This window comes from Manis javanica, chromosome 12, assembly GCF_040802235.1.
Source record: "Manis javanica isolate MJ-LG chromosome 12, MJ_LKY, whole genome shotgun sequence".
NCBI lineage: Eukaryota > Metazoa > Chordata > Mammalia > Pholidota > Manidae > Manis > Manis javanica.
In genome coordinates, this window is record NC_133167.1 from 72127314 (window position 1) to 72147186 (window position 19873).

Sequence of the window (19873 nt, forward strand, 5' to 3'; positions counted from 1 at the left end):
TTTCCCTGGCCCCCTAAACATGAGCATTTCTTTTGATTTCTTCAGGCAAGCTTGAAAGGTCTTCTGTGCATCCACTGTGCCTCTTGCATACCTTGATTTCAGAACTTAATGCTTTCATACCTTTAAGTGCCTTTCTTCTTCAGTAAGCCCCGCCTTTCATCTTTCTGCCCCCATTTATGAGTGAATGGAATGAAAGGAGGAAGGAAAACGCTCTATCCCAAGTCCTAGTCTTTCTCTTCTTATTTTCTTTTCTGCTGGCGATGTCAACTGATTCCAGAAGTTTCTGCCCTTCCTCCAGTCCAAAGCCTTGCATTTTCAACCCCTGCTAGAACTGGGACTCTCAAATTCAACACATGTAAAATAGAACTTATCATCTTCCATCAGAATTAAATCTTCTGAAATGAAGATCGTATTTTTGGAAATATGCCAGTTGCTGTCTCTATTACAATTCCCTGTGGTTTCTGACCACTCATTTGCCCCTGGGAGGGTCAGGATTGCTGTAAGAGGAATGCAAAGAGGAGGAAGATAATATTCAGCTTTTGATATCCAGTGTAGGCTTTCAAAAACAATCGTGTATTATGGAAAATTCTGTACATAAGTGAAAGTAGACAGAAGAGTATGATTCTTCATGTACTCATCTCCCAGTTTCAACAGTTATCAACCCATGATCAATCGTTTTCATCTATACCCCACCTACTACCACCCTCTAAAGTCATTAAATATCCAAACCAGTATTCAGATTTTCCTGATTGTTTTTGACCATCTTACATTTCTTTTGAATCATGATCCAGTTAAGAGCCATACACTGCAATTGGCTCTTAGATCTCTTTTTAAAAACCTCTGGGTTCTCGCTCATCAGCTTTATTCCCCTTGTGATTTATTTGTTTACAGAAACCTGAAGTTCTGCTTTTGCGGATCATACCCCGAAGGGGTGATTTAACATGCTCCTCTGTTCTCTGTATTTCCTGTAAGTTGCTGGTTAAAATCTAATGCTTGTTGGACTTTTTTGGCAAAGAGGCACACTTTTTTGGTGATGTTAGAAGCTGTTGGTGATCACTGTCTGGAGCCATTAATTAGGTGCTGCAAAATTATGACATCCTATCATTCTTCATTTATTAACTCGACTACTTCTACAAAGAGAAATTTCCCCTCATTGACTATTTGCTTATGATGAGGTACAATTTGATTAGGAAAGGCCAGACAAATGAATTCTAGTTTCTTTTAGTAGGAACTGGTATTTAAATGCCACACTCTGGATGCTAGGAGTGCCCACTCTTAGTGGGATGATCACTGTTGGTCTTTCCAGAGGATAAAATTGAGAAATAGATTTTAAAAAGATAAAATACATAATTCAGATGTATACATCCAAATTAAATTCAGAATGGCTAGTTTTTTACCTAGAATTGTTTTACAATCACGTATCTGTATCTCCTTTTTCCCATGCTCAAATCCAGTTTCTTAGTGACACCACTGTAATTACTGGTTTGCTTCACCTTACAATACATGCGTAACTATCTCAAAATAATAATACCAACACTATCATCAACAATAGGATGACTGAAAACAGATTTTTTTTCTTCTTTTTGGAACTTCCCTTTTTGTTCTTAGGATCTATTACTATGGACACATAGTCAAATTATTGTGAATTAAAGTCCCTTAAAGTAGCTCACTTCTGTGCATTATACCACCAACTTAATATAAAATTAGACCCATTTGTTCATTGATTCAATTTTTATGGATTTCTTTTTTCCTTTTTAAATTTAATTTGTTTATAAGTATATAAACTATTTACCTGATTTCAAAATCAAATCTATCAAAGTAGTCAGAGAAGATTAGCTTCTATGTCTATTCTCTCAACCTCGTTCTTCTGTCCCCTATCAGTAACCTTTCCTTCCTTCCTATGGTTTGTCATTCCATTTAAAAACATATAAATTTATGTGTATTTATAGAAAAATATACATATACATAGAAAAATATATATGTATTAAAATTCAAGCTACACTAAGATTTGTACATTGTATGTCCCTCAATAAAATTATTAAAAATTAAGAGATGAAAAATGTGTGTGTATATATATATATTCACATAAATCACCTTTATCACACAGATGGTATGTTAACATTTCTCCACTTGCATTTTCCACTTATCACTATAATCCAGAAATAACTATGTAGTAGTAGTAGGATATAGAAATATTTCTTCTTCCTTTTAAAAAGTTGAATACCTCTCCATTTTATAAATGTAATTAATTCAACCAGACCTATACTGATGGGCAGTTCAATCTTGTTGAGCTCTTAGTGCTGCAGTAATAGCATTGTGTGTATGCGCATCTTTTCCTATTTTTGCCATGTTATCTCTGGGTAGATACCTAAAAGTGGGAAATCTGAGTCAGTGAATAAATGCATATGCAATTTGCATGTGCCAGATCACCAAACTCCCTGCCACAGGAATTCTACCATTTTGCATTCCCACCAACAATGAATTTCCCCACAGAATATGTTGTTGAACGTTTTGGCGTTTGTCAATGTGCTACGAGAGAAAGGCCACCTCAGTGAGTTGTAGTTTGCACTTTTCTTGTGAAAGACAAGGTTGGGGCTCTTCAAATGTTTCAAGGACCATTTGGGTTTCATTTTCTGTGCCTTGCCTGCTCATTTCTCTAGTCCATGTTTCTGTAGATTTGTGGCTTTTTCCTTCTTTGGTTAGGAAGCTATTTATGGGAGAATAACCCTTTGTCTATAATTTTCCCCCCAGTTTGTTATACTTTGCTTATGGTGTTTTTGCCATGCACACTTTTTTAATGTGATCAGGTTTATTCATCTTTCATCTCACTACTTCTGCATTTTAAGCCTTAGGAAAATTTCCTTGTTGCATAAGTTGCAGAGGAATTCACCCCTGTTTTCTAGGAAGATTCTACTAGGCTCTCCATGGAGTATTTCTTTCACTGCCCCCTCCTTTATCAAATCAACTCATAATCTGGGTCCTCGAGACCTTCACAGGGCCCTGTAAACCTCTTCTTACAGCCGCAGACCATATTACCTTCTGAGATCTTCTGATTTCAGCCTCCACCAGATCTGAGCAGCAGGAGTGACCTCACTTACAGGTTTTCCTACCTGGAGGAGCAAGAACAGTCACTAGGGACCCAGAGAAGGATGGAGGAGCTGTAGGGAGCACCATAGTCCTCATCCCCGTGGTGAACAACTCCTCACAGGGGCCCTGTCGGTCCACATAACAGCTGACACTTTCCATGCCCAGCTCCCCAGCACCTGCTGGAGTGCTGCATGTTTTCCAACTAGCAGGGAAATACAGCAACTCACCCTGATTAGGCCAAACTGTCCTTAGGGCTGCAGTCAGGCAATTCAAAAGTACATCATTCCCTGGTGCTCACGGGCATTTTATATCCTCTGCCAGAGAGATGGGTGAGTCCTCAGGGAAGCCACTTTACTCATTTCTGACCCAGACGGAACAATTCCCTCTACTCCTAAACCCCAAAGATGGAAAGGCCATGTACGCAGAGGCTCCAGCTCGGCCTGGGTATAGGTGTGGAGCGTGGAGTGCTCGACAGTGGGGTGGGGTCTGCTCCACTCAGTGAGGAACCCCAGTTGTTGCATCTTTATTTGCCTAACAAAGTGGACAGGCCTTCAATATGGGAGGGTTGGAGCCTCAGGCTGCAGCCTCAGCAACAACCCTGTCCTTGGTCCCACCCCGTCATTGTCCCCGGCTCCTCCTACCCTGCTGTCTCCTCTGCTGTCTCCAGGGCTGAAGGCACCACCCCTTCCTTCACCACCCCACGGGCTCTCTATATCTCCTGTTTCTGTGCTGTCCCCTCCTGTGCCACCACTGTGTCTCTCAGCAGTGGGACCTGTTTTCTTTCCCTTCTCACACCACCCCACAACTCATCTTCCTGGACACTTGCCACTGGAGGGTATTTCTCTCATTAGTGACCCTTTCTAATGCTGCAAGAAACAACCACCCCACTTTTCCTACCACCTCATGGCCACTCAGTTCCGAGTCCCTGATTTTACATGGGGCTGACTCCACTGCCTCCAGCACCCCTATTTTTCCCAGATTCTGGGGAGAGGCCCACTCCTCCAGGAGGCACTTTGCCACAGACACCATCCCCACTGTGGCATCTCCAGGTGAAGCCTCACCATCCACAGGGGAATCCCTGGGGAATCCCTGCCACCCCTAGAAGGGTCCCCAGAAGCATCCCCACCACCTCTAGGGGACTAAGTATCTCCACACCATCTGTAGGAGCAGTCCACACCAACAGGGAACCATGAGGACCGATTTCAGGTTCACCAGATCCTGCCAACTATGACGGATATAGCATTGGAGGGAGAGATGTTCCCAGGCCAGGGCAAGTCACCCTATGAGACTGCAAAACCGAAATCAGTCAAGGGAAAGGGCAGGTAGGAGAAAGACTTTTATCTCTTACAGTCGCTAGCCAGGCTCAGCACCATCAGACTCCTCCAGCCACGGCTGATGCTCTCCTTCCCCTACCCACCCCTTCTAGCAGAAACTTTGCCAGATGCCAGACCAGTTACACACCAGGAATGGAGGGGAGGAGAGAATGGCCATTTCCTCTCCACCCCTTGTCCTGGAGGTTGCAACAAGGCCCTGCATTGGTTACAACCAGTGATCTGTAAATGGACTTAAAAGCACTGCTGGATTCCTTAAGGGAAGAGACAACCACACCGAGAAGGGGATATCCAACCAAGAGATTTATTTAGCGGCACTGAGGTGGCTGCCCACGAGAGAGAGAGAGAGGGCAGCAGCGTGGGCTGGGGAGCTTTGGCTTATACCCTGTTAAGGCACTGGCACCAGCTAATCGGCTACAGAGTCATTTGGGTTAGCTGGTGGGACTTGATTGGTCTGCGTCACAGGTGTTCTGTTGTCATGAGTGGGAAGCTGAACTTAATTATGGGAAACTGAAACTCAACGGTTGCCATTTTAAATCAGAGTGTGGGGACTGGGTACCAATTTTACTAACAGGACTAAGGCTAGGTGGGAGGTTCTGGAAATTCTGCATTGACTCCTTAGCTCTGTGCCCTCTGGAGCTTACACACAGGGTAGAGGAATGTAACAATAGATTTATACTAACTAGATGAAGCACTTGTGATGTGCCAGGCCTTCCAAGCCTTCTTCCCAGGGTAACTCCTTCAATGCTCTCTGTGACCTCATGTAATCAAGATCCTATGATGATGGCCAAGGGACGGGTGGAGAAACTGAGGTCCATGCTAACAAGGTCTGTGACTCACCCACAGTCAAATGCCTATTAAGTGTTTAAAGCTGGATGCTGAACATGAGCTAGTAGCTCCGTCCCTATTCTGCAATCTTAACCATAACATTTGTTCCCTAAATAAGCCAAACCATGAACAAAACGGATGAACGTATCCATTTTCTCAGTGTATCCAAACCTCACTCCCTTATGTCTGAAACAATACATGCGTAGAAGCCGTAACACATACGGGCTCCCAAGTTCACTGCCCTGGGCTGCATCAGGACCCTTTTGGACGGAGAGCATGAAAAGTGGGGAAGTGACTGACTGGTTGTCATGAAAGGTGGCTGAGACACCTTGGCTGTGCTGTTCATGCCACGCAGTGGTCACAGGGTATGTGCTTTCTAGGAGGAGGGATTAATTACTGGGTTCACCACACAGGCTGCCCACCACATATGCCAACAGGAGGCACTGGGGTATGGTCCTCAGATAACAGAGACCTCTGGAAGCTGGATGCCTTGGAAATAGATGAGAACACCTTCATCTCCTCTCATTGCCACCCCTTCAAGGTACACACCTGAAAATGGCCTAGAGGGGAGGTGACTTGCCCAAGTTCACATGGCCTGAATCGGGCCTGACTTGCGTGATGTTCCACACTCCATGCCAAGCTTGGTTGGCATTCGTCCATCTCTGAGTCTGTGCGTCAGACACACGTGACACCAGCCCCCAGGAATAGGAGGTGTCATCCATATATCCCTGAGGATGTCCCTAGGGAAGAATGTCTGGCATGACCCTGCCTGTGCAGGTTGGGATGTTGGGCAGCTCCTGGGAGGCACTGTGGGTTCAGCAGGACAGGGAACTGGTGAGAAAAAGAGGTCTCAGCTAAGCTCGTCTCCTAAAAGCTGGGACCCTGGGACCCAAAGAGCGAGGGGAGGGCTCTGGTGGAGATTTGTGTAGTCATGCATGGCAAGGGGGCCAGGTGGATGGGCAGTCAGCAGCCCAGAGGGGCATGTGGACGAGTCTGAATGCAGGGAGGGGCCCACAAAATGAAACCTTCAGGAAGTGATATCACTGATGACACGCCCAGTAGAACCTGAATTGTGACCTGGTGCCCAGTTCCTGGTCACAGACCCCAGTCCTGCTCACTTGACCAGAGACGCTTGACAGAGCAACATACGGTCTTGTTGTGCAGAGCCTTCTGAAGGCATGGAAGTCAGGGAAGCAAAGAGGGACAGTCTTCCTGCTCGCTGTGGGCATTGGCTCAGAGACCACCTCCAATGCCTCTGTCCGTGTTGTCCAAGGAACCCCGAGGTAACACAGGGCAGCCCAGAGTGGGCCACTCCAGGTCCAGGCCCCAAGTGTGACCCATCCCGGGATGACCTTCCCCTCCGCCCCTTCTGTGTGTGTGTGGTGGGTGTGGGGCAGGACTGAAGGCTGGGGAGGAGGGGGGCCATTCCTGGGTGCCAGCATGTTGTGAGGTGGTGGCCCCCTGGTGGGGCAGTGTCACACCTCTGCTCTCATCATTCAGGACATGGAGGTGAGTGTTGGGACCAGGTACTTCCACCCACATGTTAGTCCTGGGCCTAGGGGGTGTCCTCTCCTTCCCTCAGGGACGAGTCCTATGCAGATGGCCCTGTGTGCCTGATGTCAGGGGCAGGGTTTGAGGCCCACATTTCCCCGAGGGGAGGTCCAGTCAGCCCCAGGTGGCACCTCCCAAGCTACTAGGCACTAGCTTTTCGGAGCTCCACCCTGGGGAGCATGGAGCTGGTGGATGGATTCACCTACTGCATCTCCCTAGACCTGGGGCAGGCTGTCTACACCAAGGACACCGTTCCAAATCTGGCGGCCTGCCAGGGCCCTCCCAGGGCTTCCCCACGAGAGTGGTTGACAGTCCCTCTCCAGAGGGCCTGGAATCTCATTCCCTGGGGGCACCCCTTCCCTCTCCTTGATTGCACCCCAGAGGGCTGGGGACTCTTGGGTGAGTTGCAAACCTCCCTCGTCCTGGTGGTTCCTGCGTTTCCCGCTGACGATATGCCCCCTGCCCCTTTCAGCATGAAGAGGAGTCAACTCTCCGTGGGAATAAGGTCCACAGGCGGAGGGCTCCCTGGACAGGTGTGAGGAAGAAATGGAGAATGAGGACGGCACGAGTGGAGCCAGCCAGAAACATCAGCTGGAGCACTCCTGAGTCCTCACTCCCTCCCGAAGACACTGACCAGTCCACCACAGGCCAGCAGGCCACCAGGTGATCCTCCATCCCCTCCTCGGCCAAGTCGGGCCTCTGCCCACAGCCCTCTGTGTGTCTTGAGTGTCCCCACATGTGTCTGAGCTGCAGCGTGCTCCTCTGACAGGCAGGGTGGCTGGTGATCAACCTGTTAGGGTACCCATGGGGAACACGGGAGGAGCCCTAAAGGGGCTCCCCCTGGCACCTGGCGGTATAGAAAGGACTACCTGCCAAGCAGGGCCACTTTGGGGCTATTACTTCTCTATACCTGATGAAAAGCCTTTGGCTTCACCCGTCAGGGGACTCAATTTGGAAAAGCACATGGAAAACAGCCTTTGGAATGGAGACTTGCAATTCCCTGTGGCTGGGACTGGTCCCTTCCTCACCGTGGCCACATGAGGGACCTCTGGGGGCAGCAGAGGGGTACCTGGGAAGGTTCTGGTAGGACTTCCTTCAGCAACAATAGGTATGAAGCACTCACTTTGTGCAGGCCCTTTGGGGACTATTAGCGTAACTGAGTGAAGGAAGCAGACACAATACTGGGACCCTGTCCTGGGTGGAGTTGGACAGTCACTTCAGGCGTCAACCACAGGTCACGGCCGGGGAGCATCACGGGAGATGCTGTCACAGCCTCCTCGTGTAACACAGGGGATGACAAGGGGCCAGATGAGGAACTGGAAATGTGAGCACTCACTGGGCCCAGAGGGGGCACTGCCCATCTGCACAGAACGGGGGGCAGGAGTTAGGGGCTTGGGGCAGGTCACTGATCTTTGGATTCCCACAGGCAGGCTGATGACTGGGGACTTCCTATTTGGGAGGATGGGAAAGGATGGGGTCCCAGGATAGACACACAGGGTCAGGAAGGGGGAGGGGCAGATGCCTGGACAGGCAGGGGACTACAGAGCGGCCAGGCCCACACAAGGGTGGGCCGGGAGGGCAGTGTGGCTGGGAAGACCAGGCTTCTCACTCTTCCACCCCCAGGCCTTCCCCCAGCCATGGGATGGGCCGGGCTAGGCGCCAAGCCTGGGAACCCGATGATGTGACCAGTGTCATACACGGCACCCAGCTTTCATCCATCCCGGAGGGCCAAGCCCTCCACTGTTTGGTCCAGGAGGAGCACCTGGGGCCCACTGTGGCAGAGCTGGAAGGTGAGGGGCTGCAGCCAGGGGACCGTCTAGGGTGGGCTTCCTGGACTGGGGTTGCCTTCAAGGCAGTGAGGGCTTTTCTGTTATTGTAAGGTGTGGGGAATCAGCCCCGGGGTGACCCTTTCTCTGTGTCCTGCCTGCTCCAGAACCACGGCAGATGCAGCTGGCTCCAGAGACACGGGGAGGGCCGGCTTTGTGGCTAGAGCCAGTTCAGGAGCTCCCTGAGACCCCTGATCTGGAGCTATGGCTGGTGTCACCTGCTCCAGACCCTGCAGAGCTGGAGGATGTCCCATCAGTGACCTCAGCCCTGGTGACGGGCCCTGAGCTGGAGTCTGCCAGAATGGCATCGGGCCTGGCAGCGCCAGAGCCAGCTCCAGAGCCCACCAGGCCCTGTGCTGTAAGCACCCACGTCGTGTCAGGGGAAAAGGAGCCCACCATCCTGGCATTCCCCCACCGCCTGGTGGCCGAGCAGCTGACCCTGATGTATGCGGTGAGCACAGCGGGCTCGAAGTGGGGGTGGGCCTTTCCTGTGCCATGGGCTGCCCCAGACCTGCTGTCCCCTGATGTGCACTCCTGTGATCTGGGCCCACATCCCAGCTTCCTACCATGTGCCCTTAGAAACTCTCCTCACCCCCAAGGCTTCACTGACCACAGGGACAGTAGGGCTGGCATATAGGGATCCTTGCAGACCAATGAGGAATAGCGGAGGGAAGGTGGGCAGGGCCTGGCAGGGGTAGGAGGGGCAGGGTAGTGGAGGGGTGCTCAGGGAAGTGCTGCCAGGGCCTTAGGTCCTCGGGCCACTGGCCTGGCAGGCTCCACAGCCTCCACACTTCAGAGGCCCCTGCCATGTACCTGACTACATGGGAGACACAGACACCAACAAAGGTCTGGTTGGAGTTGTTTGGGGGGAAACTGCACCTGAGTGGGTAGTGGGATCCACGGGGTGACAGAATGGGAGGCAGATGCCCCAGGATGGGCAGGCGTGAGCTGCCTTGTGCTGCAGGGAGGAGGTGAGTGAGGATGCCTGTGTGCAAAGCCCCTCTGTTCCCCACCACTGTGGCGTCCAGTGCACCCGGTCCTGGGTGCCTCAGTGGACGGGGTCCAAAGCCTGGACTGCCACAAGGCTCACACCACATCCTCATTGGCCTGGGCTCCAGATCTGACCAGTAACTGCCTGGGGCCAGGGGCAACATGGACACAGCTGAATGACCCTTCTTGCCATCCCCAGGAGCTGCTCACCAAGGGGGCAGTGACCAACTGCATGACCTACTTTGGGTGCCAGTCATACAACGGAAACATTCTGCACCTGGCCCCCACCGTCTATAAGATCTTCAGAAAATTTGATGACATGGCTAACGTCGTCATCTCCTTCTGCCTCGGGGCCCCGAGCATGACGGCCCAGGACAGGGCCCAAGTGGTGGAGTTCTGGATCCGGGTGGCCAAGGTGTGCCATGGGACAGCCCCCGGGTCCATCCTGCATCTTGGGACCTGCTCCCCTCCTTGGCCAACTCTCAGGATGGATTCCTGAGGTCTGACCCTGCACGGACCCTGGGCCCCTCCTGCCAGGGGCATGCTGACCTGGACTTGCAGGCCCCGGGAGTGGGACAGCCATCCGTGGCCCCTTCCTTGGGTTGAGATACAGTCCTCCACCCAGGAGGGCTGCTCAACAGGTCCTGGGTGTGCTGGGCTCCCTGGGTGTTTGTCTCCTTAAGGACAGGGGTTCATAGGGGGACACAAGCACAGAAGCAGGCTGCGTTCTCAGCTCAGTGTTCCCACCCAGGAGTGTCTGGACCTCAAGACTTTTGCATCCCTCCATGCCATTCTCTTGGCCCTGCAGAGCCCTGCTGTGGGTCGTCTCAAATGCACCTGGGGACATGTTTCCTGGTAGGTACTCCTGTCCCTGGGACCAGGCCACCTGAGTGGACCAGAGACACCACCCCTAGGTCTGGCAGTGTCCCCTCAGTCGGCTGGGGCTCCTGGGAGGCTGCAGACCCTGGGGACAGAGGCTTACAGGATGGCGGGCTCTCAGAGCCCCTGTGGGTTAGGCCAGCGGTTCCCCCTCAGGAATCGGGTTTCTTTGTCAGGTGTGGGTTGAAGCCAATGGGAGATGTTCAACATGTGTTCTGTAGCAGGAGGTCTCTGCCCCAAGGACAGCCACCTGTCCCCAAAGCAGATCCGCCCCCAAGAGAACTGCAGGCCTCAGATTCCCCAGGTCTAAAAGCCATGGAGGAAAGGCTCATGCAGGCTAGTGGAAAAGGGGTCCAACCTGTTGGCCCACCTGTTGGCCACATGTCTCCCTCCTCTCTCCTCCCCTTAGGAAGAGCTCCAGGATGCATAAGAGGCTTATGAAAGAGAAGTGGCTTAACCAGAAGTGGCTCTTTACGGTAAATGGAGGCTAGAGGTCTGAACAGAGGGGATCCTTGGGGCAAGTCCTCTGCTGTGCTGTGGCTAAGCCTTGGGGATGATTCGAGGTGTGCATGGTGAGAGGGGGCAGCTGATGGGAGAAGTAGGCTCCACCTGGCCCCCAGGGTGTCCTGTGTGTCTCCCTCCATGCCTACACTTGACTGGGAGCCTGACATTCAGTAAGGACCCAAAGGACAGGCTCCCGGTCAGGGCTGGGGCTGGCGCTGGGTTGGCAGCAGGGGTGGGGCCTATGGCTGAGCAAGGTCGGCCCCTCCCCAGGGCCCCCTGAGCCCATCACTGCCCCTCTGAGGACTCAGGCTCATCTGGTCATGGAGGGTTGTCACCCTGGGGTGTGGGCCTCCCAGGTGAGCAAGGTCCAGGGAGCACAAGATGGCCTTCAGCTTTATGCCCATCCCACCTGGTCGTGTGAGGGGAGCCGTGGTGATAGCCAGGTGACAGTGAGTGCTCAGGGCATGCTGGGAGGCAGACGGAACTCCCCTGACACTCTGCGGGTGAGGAAGCCTCTCAGGCCAGCCGGCCGCAGCCCAAGGACACCCATGAGTTTGAGTGTGTGCTGGAGCTGCGATCGCCCTGGGCTGAGAGCCTGCTGGAGGTGGGGACAGCATAGTACCAGGAGACTTGGGCGAGGCATCCACCAACCAAGCTCTGGTTTGTGGGAGGCCATGTAGGAGGGGAGCATGAGCACCTGAGTGTCCTGGACCTTGCAGGAGGTGACCTCCATGTTGAGGCAATGGCTGAGGGACCCCTGGGAACTCTGGCATAGGGAGGAGCAGGTGAAAATGACCTGCCCAGGGTTGCGGGTGGTGGGGCGACCCTGCACTTGCTCCTGCTGCCACCAGCCGTGAACTGCCAGCACTGGGGTGACCAGGAGGGCGAGAGCAGTTGGCTACAGGGAGGAGTTGGAGCACAGGTGCAGGGACCACAGGTCTCGGGATTGGCCAAAAGCCAGGCCTTGGCGGGACAGGAGGGGAGAGCAAGGCGAAGGTAGGGGTGGGAGGCAGCACAGGGTGGTCCAAGTGGAGCTAGGGGCTGCGAGTGAGGGGTTCAGGGAAGGCTCTATGGGAGCCCGCCTCTGAAACAGGCGGGGACTCATCACCTCCCCACCCCAGTGGCACAGGGCATGGTCCCCTTCTTCAGATTTCTCACGGCCGGCCTGCTGGTTTTAGACAAACCCCTGGAACATAATGATGTGGGTGAGCCCAGAGGGGCACAGGGGTCAGGATGGTGAGCTCTGAGGAGGAGAGAGACCCTAGTGAGCCGTACCTCTCAGCACCAGGCATTCCCGCCTCCTGGGGGTTCTCCCTTACAGCCCAGGAGCTGGGCTGTTTGGAGAGGACTGCCAGAGGGACCCCCCCTAAGTCCTGGTCTTGGCCCCAGGGCAGATGGGGCTGAGGGCTACAGGGGGCAGCCTCTGAGCAGGACTGGCCTCTCCCTCAGGCCCTGCCCAGGGGGAGGGATGTTGCTCCTTCAAGGCAGGAAGCACATGGGGGGTGCTGGCCATGCCTTCCTGCCTGAGGCCTAAGTCTCCCTGTGTCATCAGAGAGAGTTGAGTGGGATGCTTGGCCTCAGCTCCCCAGTCCAGTCCCCCCTCCTCGGTACCCCAGATCCTGGCCTAGGTCTGGGTGCTGTTTCTGGCAGGCCTGCCGCTTGGAGGGCCCCAGTGGTCCTCCAACTTGAGAAAGGGTGGGGAGGTTTGGGCCTTGTTCTGGGTGCAGGGGGCTGTTTCTGATGCACTTTGGCTGCCTTGCTGCCTTCCAGGCTGATGGGATGAGAGAGGCAGAGTTGCGCTACTGTAACACCCCGCCACAGAAACTTAAAAGCCGCTGTACAGCAAAGGACACCATCAACAGAACAAAAAGGCATACTCCAAAGTATTGGAGTATATATTTGTAAATGACACATTCGACAACGGGTAAACATCCAAAATATATAAAGAACTCACACGTCTCAACACCCAAGAAGCAAATAACCCGATTAAAAAAATGGGCGGAGGATATGAACAGATAATTCTCCAAAGAAGAAATTCAGATGGCCAACAGGCACATGAAAACATACTCCACATCACTAATTATCAGGGAAATGCAAATAAAAACCACAATGAGATATCACCTCACACCAGCTAGGATGGCCAGTATCGAAAAGACTAAGAACAACAAATGTTCGCAAGGATGTGGAGAAAGGGAAACCCTCCTACAGTGCTGACCGGCATGTAAGTTAATTCAACCATTGTGGAAAGCAATATGGAGGTTCCTCAAAAAACTAAAAATAGAAATACCATTTGACCTGGGTATTCCACTCCTAGGAATTTACCCCAAGAATGTAATTTCTCAGACTCAAAAAGACATACCCACCCCTGTTTATTGCAGCACTATTTACGATAGCTAAGATATGGAAGCAACCTAAGTGTCCATCAGCAGATGAATGGATAAAGAGGAGGTGATACATATACACAATCGAATACAACTCAGCCATAAGAAAGGAACAAATTCTACAATTTGCAACAACATGGATGGAACTGGAGGATATCATGCTCAGTGAAATAAGCCAGGCGAAGAAAGACAAGTACCAAATGATTTCACTCATTTGCGGAGTATAACAACGAAGGAAGATCGAAAGAACAAAACAGCAACAGACTCACAGACTTCAAGAAGGGACTGGTGGTTACCAAAGGGGAGGGGTGAGGGAGGGCCGGTGGGGAGAGAGGGAGGAGATTCAGGGGAATCACGATTGACACACATGGTGTGGGGGGAGCCCGGGGATGGACACTGTTGCACAGAGAAGGCAAATAGTGACTCTGGCATCTTACTACACTGACGGGCAGTGACTGCAACGGGGTATGGGGGGACGTAATAACGGGTGAATGTAGTAACCACATTGTTTTCTCATGTGAAACCTTCATAGGAGTGTATATCAATAATACCTTAATAAAAATAAGTAAATAAATGATCTTACTTCTTGGCAAACAGTGAATCTGTGGCATCTTACTTCACTGATGGACAGTGGCTACAAAGGGGTATGGGGGGGACTCGATAATATGGGTGAATGTATTAACCACATTGTTTTTCATGTGAAACCTTCACAGGGGTGTATATCAGTAATACCTTAATAATAGTAATAATAAAGAATCTTACTTCTTAACTTCCTGGGTGTTAAAATCCAATCCTATCTTTAAGATGGGATCCTTCCTGCCTTTCACTATGTTGCCTGTGACTGGGTTTACTTGCCATATTAATTGCCCAGGTTATGTATTACTTGATTAGGGGCTGGAGGAGGAAAAGCAGCATCTGGGCAAAGTTAAAGATAAACTGGGCCTTTGAGCAGGCTAAAGTAAAATTTACAATAGCCTCATTTAATTGACACAATGAACACATGGGCCATGCTGAGGTATTTTCTTAACTGGGGGATGTTCAAACATTCCAGGCCAGGTTACTCCTGGCTTCTTAGTTTTAACTAATCTTCACTAAAGAATGCTTATACTCCTAGTTTGATATTTTACTTTGGAGAATTAACGTGACTCTGATTTTGCTTAATTGTTTAATAGGGAGTTTTGGTAGGGGTCTTTTACCGGAAGCCCTCACACTACTCTGACTACACCCACGGTCCCTGTCTCAGAATCTCTGTGGCTAGTTATAAATTACTCAGCTGCAGATTACAAACCGAAATGACACAAAGATATAAACTTTTAAATACAAGAAAATGCACTGTCAGCCCCCAGACCAAAGTAAAGAAACTTCATTCTCAAGTAAAAAACACGAGATACCTCATGAAACATTTTTAATTTTAAAGGCGCTTCCTCGGGGCGGCCTCTTCCCCGCCGCCCCGCCGCGGGTCACCCTGAATTTCAGCCCGCCCGGCCCTCGCCCTCGAGGCCCCCGCCGGATAAATCCACACAACGGAAAACGCCCGCCGCCTCCCCGTCTGCGCGGCTCGTCCCGTCCCCTCAGCCGGCGGCCCCGGCCCGAGCGGCGGTAGCAGGTCGGCGGCGCGGACCCAGGCCGGGAGGACGCGCGCCGCGGGGCCGAGAGCAGCCGCGCTCACCACCCGGGCCCGGTCGGAGAAGCTGCGGCTCCGGCGAGCCCCTACCCCGCGTCGGCCGCTTCCCGGCCCCACGGGCCACGCACTGCCCGCCAAGCCACCTCACGACCGCCCCTCACCGGCTCCACCGCGACCTCAGGCGGGGGAAGGGGTCCCCGCGCCCCGTCCGGGTCCGCCCGTGCCCCGCGGTCACCTACCTTCCAGCCCGCAGGGCGGTCGCTGTCGCCCTCATCCCTGAAGTGGGTCCCGCTCTGGACCCTCCACCGATCTGCGGCAGCGGGAGCCGCTTCTCGACCGAGCTCTCGACGGCCTTGGTGATGCGGTCGGCGTGGGACAGGTTGCCCCACACGTTGCGCGGCTGCCCTCAGCGGCCGCCGAGGCCGAAGGCAGGCCCGCGGAGGCGTCGGGGTTCTCGGTCGCGCTGCCCGACGGCGCCGGCTGGAGGTGGCAGAGCTCGACTGGCCCGAGCGGCGATGTCCACCACCTGGCCCGAGAGTCCGGGTCGATTTCCACCACCAGGAGCGCTTCGGCCATGGTGACTGCCGCCCTCCGCCCGCCGCGGGAGAGGCGAGAAGGGGCGACTGCTGTGACGGGAGCCCACCGAGCGCGATTAGGCGATCTGAGGCCGGGGGCCGATGTCGGTGCCGCCAGCGCTCGCGCACCTGGAGGAAGGCACAGGCGAGGGCCATGGTCTCCGCCGGTTCCGCTGCGCAGATGGGACGGCGGGAAAGAGGCGCCGGGTCGCTCTTGCGGACACGACCGGCGGACCGAAGCACGGAAGGTACCGCGGAAGGTCCCTCTCCCGCAGGCGCTCGCGACCCTACTAAATCTTGAATATGGCGGCGGCGGCGCGTGCAGCTACTGCGCAGCCGCCGGAGTTACGTGTCCTTGAGTGCCCAATGGTTGCTTTCTGCGGGGGACGGCCCCTCTCTGACTGACGGCCCCAGAGGCCAATGATCCCGCGGTGCTGCCGGGCATGTAGCCAATGGGAGGGCGGCTGGGTGGGGCCGCGGCGGAGGCCGGGAGGGGCCGTGTTTTTGTTCTTCACACTCGTGCTCGCGCCTCGGGAGTGCTTCTGCTTTCCGGGTATCCTGTCCTCTCTGAGGCCCTCGACCTCATTATAGATTAATGATACCAAAATAAAAATAAATAAATAAACAAACAAATAAATAAGGATACACCACCAAACACAATTTGTAATGTGAGGTCCAACTCTCAGCCTAAATGAACATAAATTATAATTAGCAGGAATAAAATCCTGATACCCATACAAAAAGATGGCTCCTTCCATCCTCAAAAAAAGGAAAGTAGGTCAAAAACTTATTCTTCTGATTTTCAAATTCTCGTGTTGGTTCCCTAAGGAGGTTTTTGTGAGTGATTGGATTAAGCTTGCCAGTAATTGTTTCCAACAAATGCCTTTGGGAAAAAAGTTTTTCATGCTGGGTAAGCTGTGATTTTAGGTCAAGTACAGACTAGCTGGAAGTGGGTCTTCTAGGAACCACAGAAAGTTCAGATCACATTTCTCTGGAAAGGAGATTTCGAAGATGCTCCAGCCACATTCTGCTATTCTTGTAGTTGCCATCTGCTGGCATTCACTGCAAATGTCTGGTATTAGTTTTCAAGTACTGGGAGAAGAGACAAAGACAAGTGCAAATCTCACAATCACTATTTTTACTGAGCTAAGTAATTTTTCTTGAACAAACAGTTCCTAGAATTCTGTAAGCCTTTGGTTAATTTTTAGGGCTCTGCAAAAGTTGATTCTAACCATTTTTGCCCGTTCTCTTGTCGGTTTCTTGGAGGAGAGAGTTTTTGGAGATTCTCACCCTTATTTTCACCTCTGTCACTGCATTTCATGATATGAATATTTAATATATATACAGTACATATACTATATACACCTATATAGTACATATTTATAATCTCTTAATATGACATGTTTTTTAATTTTCCTTTATCCATGGGAAATTTAGAAATGTGCATATATGAGGATTTTCTAGGTATATTTTGGGTACTAATTTTTAATCGACTTTCATGTTTATTTTTATACTGACTTTATCAATATAAAATACTGCCACTTTTAATTGACTATCACATTCACATAATGCATCTGTACATACGTTTCTCTACGTATCATGCAGTTGTTTTATGGAGTGTTGTACAAATGTCTATTAGGTCAATTTGTTTATATTCTTTAAAACTTATGTTCTCCACATCTTTGTTTGTCCTAGGAAATTTGTAGTTTATGTCTGTTGTCATAACATCTTCCTGTGGGGCATTTTTGAGCTTTTTATGCATTTTTCATTTTTCAGTGATATGTCATTATTGAATATTATATTAAAATTATCCAGGATAAGTTTGGCACCTTTTCACTATTTACTTTCAGACACGAATTGGTTTTGTCTAGTCATTAGTGGAAACGTTATAATAATAGATTTCTGTCTGAGAGGCAAGCAGAGAGAACCCCTTTCTCTTTTCCTGACCGTTTCCAATTGCAAGGTTAACAATTTCTTACAAAGAGCAGAATGCAGGGGTACTGAGTGATAAAATAAAGTGTGCTGAGACACATGTTGAAAGGGACCACCAACTCTTCCTGTAGTGGTTGTGGTAGAAGTATTTGATGTTGAATTACATGTGGCATGACCTTGCTTGATTAATATTTTCCCTTAGTGCCTTTAAGGTATTAATTAAAGTTGCTTTAAATCTTTTTCCTGATAGTTTCAGCACCTTGTCATTTATCAGTCTGACTCTTATGAGCTATAGCTTTCATATCACATTTCTTCCTTCCTGTCTGTATTCCTTCTCACTTTTTTTTTTCATGAAAGCTAAACATGTTACAAAAGGCAGTAGCTGCTGAATTGAATTAATTATTACTATTTTTTTGGCTTGGAGATGAGCACACCTTTCTTTCTGCTGTGTCTTTAGTTTGAAAGTGTGTGTTAATGTAGTCAGATGTAGGTCTGTTTCTGTGCATTGTGGCCATGGCTACCCTTAGTGTACCAGCCAGAGAGGAATCGTCAGTTCCCTTTAGTGATATCTTATGTTTATTGGGAATGATAATTTGCAGGAGGGATGCCTGTTCTCTGCTTTGCTTTGGATTTCTCCACTTGGCTTTGTTTTGTGTCTTTATTGATAAAGTCTGTCTCTTTCCCATTCCCCTGCTCTCTTTACTGTGATTTTTTCTTGACACATTGTAGCACAGGATGAGGGCTTGGCATGGAGCAGAGAACCGAGGAATTCTGGGAAGTTTAGGATGAGACTCAGTGTTAGGAAGGCACTCTCCTGGAGTTGGGGATATAGTCTCCACAAATGTCCCTACGTCCATCCTCCATCCTCCAGAAGTCACACCGGGCCCAGCAAGTGTCTCTTCCTCTCCCTCCAGAACTAGAACTTCCTTCCCTCCTCCTCTCTCAGCTGTGGGTGTTTTCACCAGTGCCCCAGGCTGCAGCCCTCAGTAAATCAAGGCTTTTCTATCATAAAGGAGGCAGAGATGAGTTTGGGGAGAGTTTCTGCAGGGGCCGCTGCTCTTCCCTGCCAGCCAGCACCACGAGGGACTCTTGCCCAGTGTATTCCACGGTCTTCATTGTGTGTAGCTTGTGGGGTTCCTGGAAGAAGCTATGAAACTGTAAGCATGAACATTCGGTTCTCTGCCACCCCATCCAGCCAATACCCAGAGAGCGTTGGGTAGAGAAAGAGTTTTTTCAACAAGCTGGCCAGTTGGAAGATGGGAGGATTAGTGTGTCCTGAAGGCCATCTTCATTCAGGGTTGGTTTCAAGCTCCCTTTATGCTGGGGAAGGGGCAGCAGGAGGGGAGCAGGAGATGATGGACAACTGCGGACATTGGAGCGCCAGTGAGGGCCGAGGGAGGTCGTGAAATTCCCCACGTCGGCTGACTCCCGCCAGCACAGGTGGTCATGGTGTTTCTACAAATCCTTGATGAGACAATCATTATTTTGTACATATTTTCTTATCTTTTTCGGGGACACAAGCCTCGGGTAAGGGGTATTTGCTGATCTCTAGCTGTAGGCAGAGCTATTAACAAGCCTACCTGCAGGCCTGCAGGTTTTTTGCAAATCTAAAAGGGAGTGTCAGTTAAGGGTTTTGTGGCAATTTTCAGTTCCACTGATTGGTTTGCCTTTGTGCTGTTTCTATCTGTAAACTCCAGGAACAAAACAGACCCACAGGGACAGTTTCCACGTCTATGCAGTCATTCTTACCTTGTTCCTGGCAGCCTGCAAGGAGCCAGACCCCAGCTCATCACTCCCTCAGGAGTGGATACAAAATCAACTATTTTTATGGCTCCCAGAGATTTCGCCCTTTGATGCCAGCCAGCCTGGGCTTGGCCTTCAGAAATTCAGCAAAACAGTTTTAAATGTATTACCCATATAATCAACCTTGAACAAAGTCAGACATTGTAATAAAAATGTTAAGATGGTACTGAAAGATGTTATTGTTCCAAAATATCAGAAATATTATAGGGAGATACAGGCAAGAAACGGAAGTACATAAGTATTTATCAAGAACTAGGGTTTTGCTTACACTATTTTTTTTTTTTGGATCTGATAATATATTTTATTTAAAGATGTTATAGTAAATTGTTCATTTATATTGTTCATTTATATCAGGGACATGTTCACTGACAGGACATTGCTTTGGTAAGGTGTGGAATATTTATGGGAAAAATTATAGTTAGGAAAATACAGAACAATAGTGCACATAGCATTTACCCAATAGGCAGAAAAAGTAGGTCATGTATTATGTTTCTAATTTTTTTAATTATACAACTTTATGTACTCTGTAAAGGACTAAAACTTTCCAAGGAATTATGATTTT

At 50.4% G+C, this 19873-nt stretch overlaps 2 protein-coding genes across 3 annotated transcripts in view; one reads left to right on the forward strand and one right to left on the reverse strand.

Annotated features, from left to right (window-relative positions):
- The window catches only part of LOC140845099 (uncharacterized), a 49308-nt gene extending 33414 nt beyond the window's left edge, over positions 1 to 15894 (reverse strand). The window contains exon 1 of the mRNA XM_073218851.1: positions 15241 to 15894. Coding sequence (XP_073074952.1) covers positions 15241 to 15732 — 492 coding nt within the window. The 5' untranslated portion in view covers positions 15733 to 15894. The remainder of the gene's footprint in view (positions 1 to 15240) is intronic.
- LOC140845097 (uncharacterized) lies at positions 5413 to 15233 on the forward strand. Of its 2 annotated transcripts, none has more exons than XM_073218849.1 (8): positions 5413 to 6529; positions 7270 to 7460; positions 8421 to 8587; positions 8731 to 9074; positions 9813 to 10028; positions 10365 to 10468; positions 10902 to 10968; positions 12767 to 15233. In XM_073218849.1, exons 1-8 carry the CDS (start codon positions 6425 to 6427, stop codon positions 12899 to 12901), a joined length of 1329 nt encoding a protein of 442 aa, XP_073074950.1. In that variant the 5' UTR covers positions 5413 to 6424; the 3' UTR covers positions 12902 to 15233. The 2 variants fall into 2 exon arrangements, with proteins under 2 accessions (XP_073074950.1, XP_073074951.1); XM_073218850.1 differs by having other exon boundaries at positions 8851 to 9074.
- Positions 15895 to 19873: the final 3979 nt, after the last annotated feature.

Excerpts from the sequence above, each read along its gene's own strand:
- LOC140845097 (XM_073218849.1), top strand. The coding sequence starts at position 6,425 with ATGGAAGTCAGGGAAGCAAAGAGGGACAGTCTTCCTGCTCGCTGTGGG. Across the intron at positions 6,530-7,269 it reads GTTGTCCAAGGAACCCCGAG|CATGAAGAGGAGTCAACTCT; the intron begins GTAACACAGGGC and ends TGCCCCTTTCAG. Across the intron at positions 7,461-8,420 it reads ACAGGCCAGCAGGCCACCAG|GCCTTCCCCCAGCCATGGGA; the intron begins GTGATCCTCCAT and ends TTCCACCCCCAG.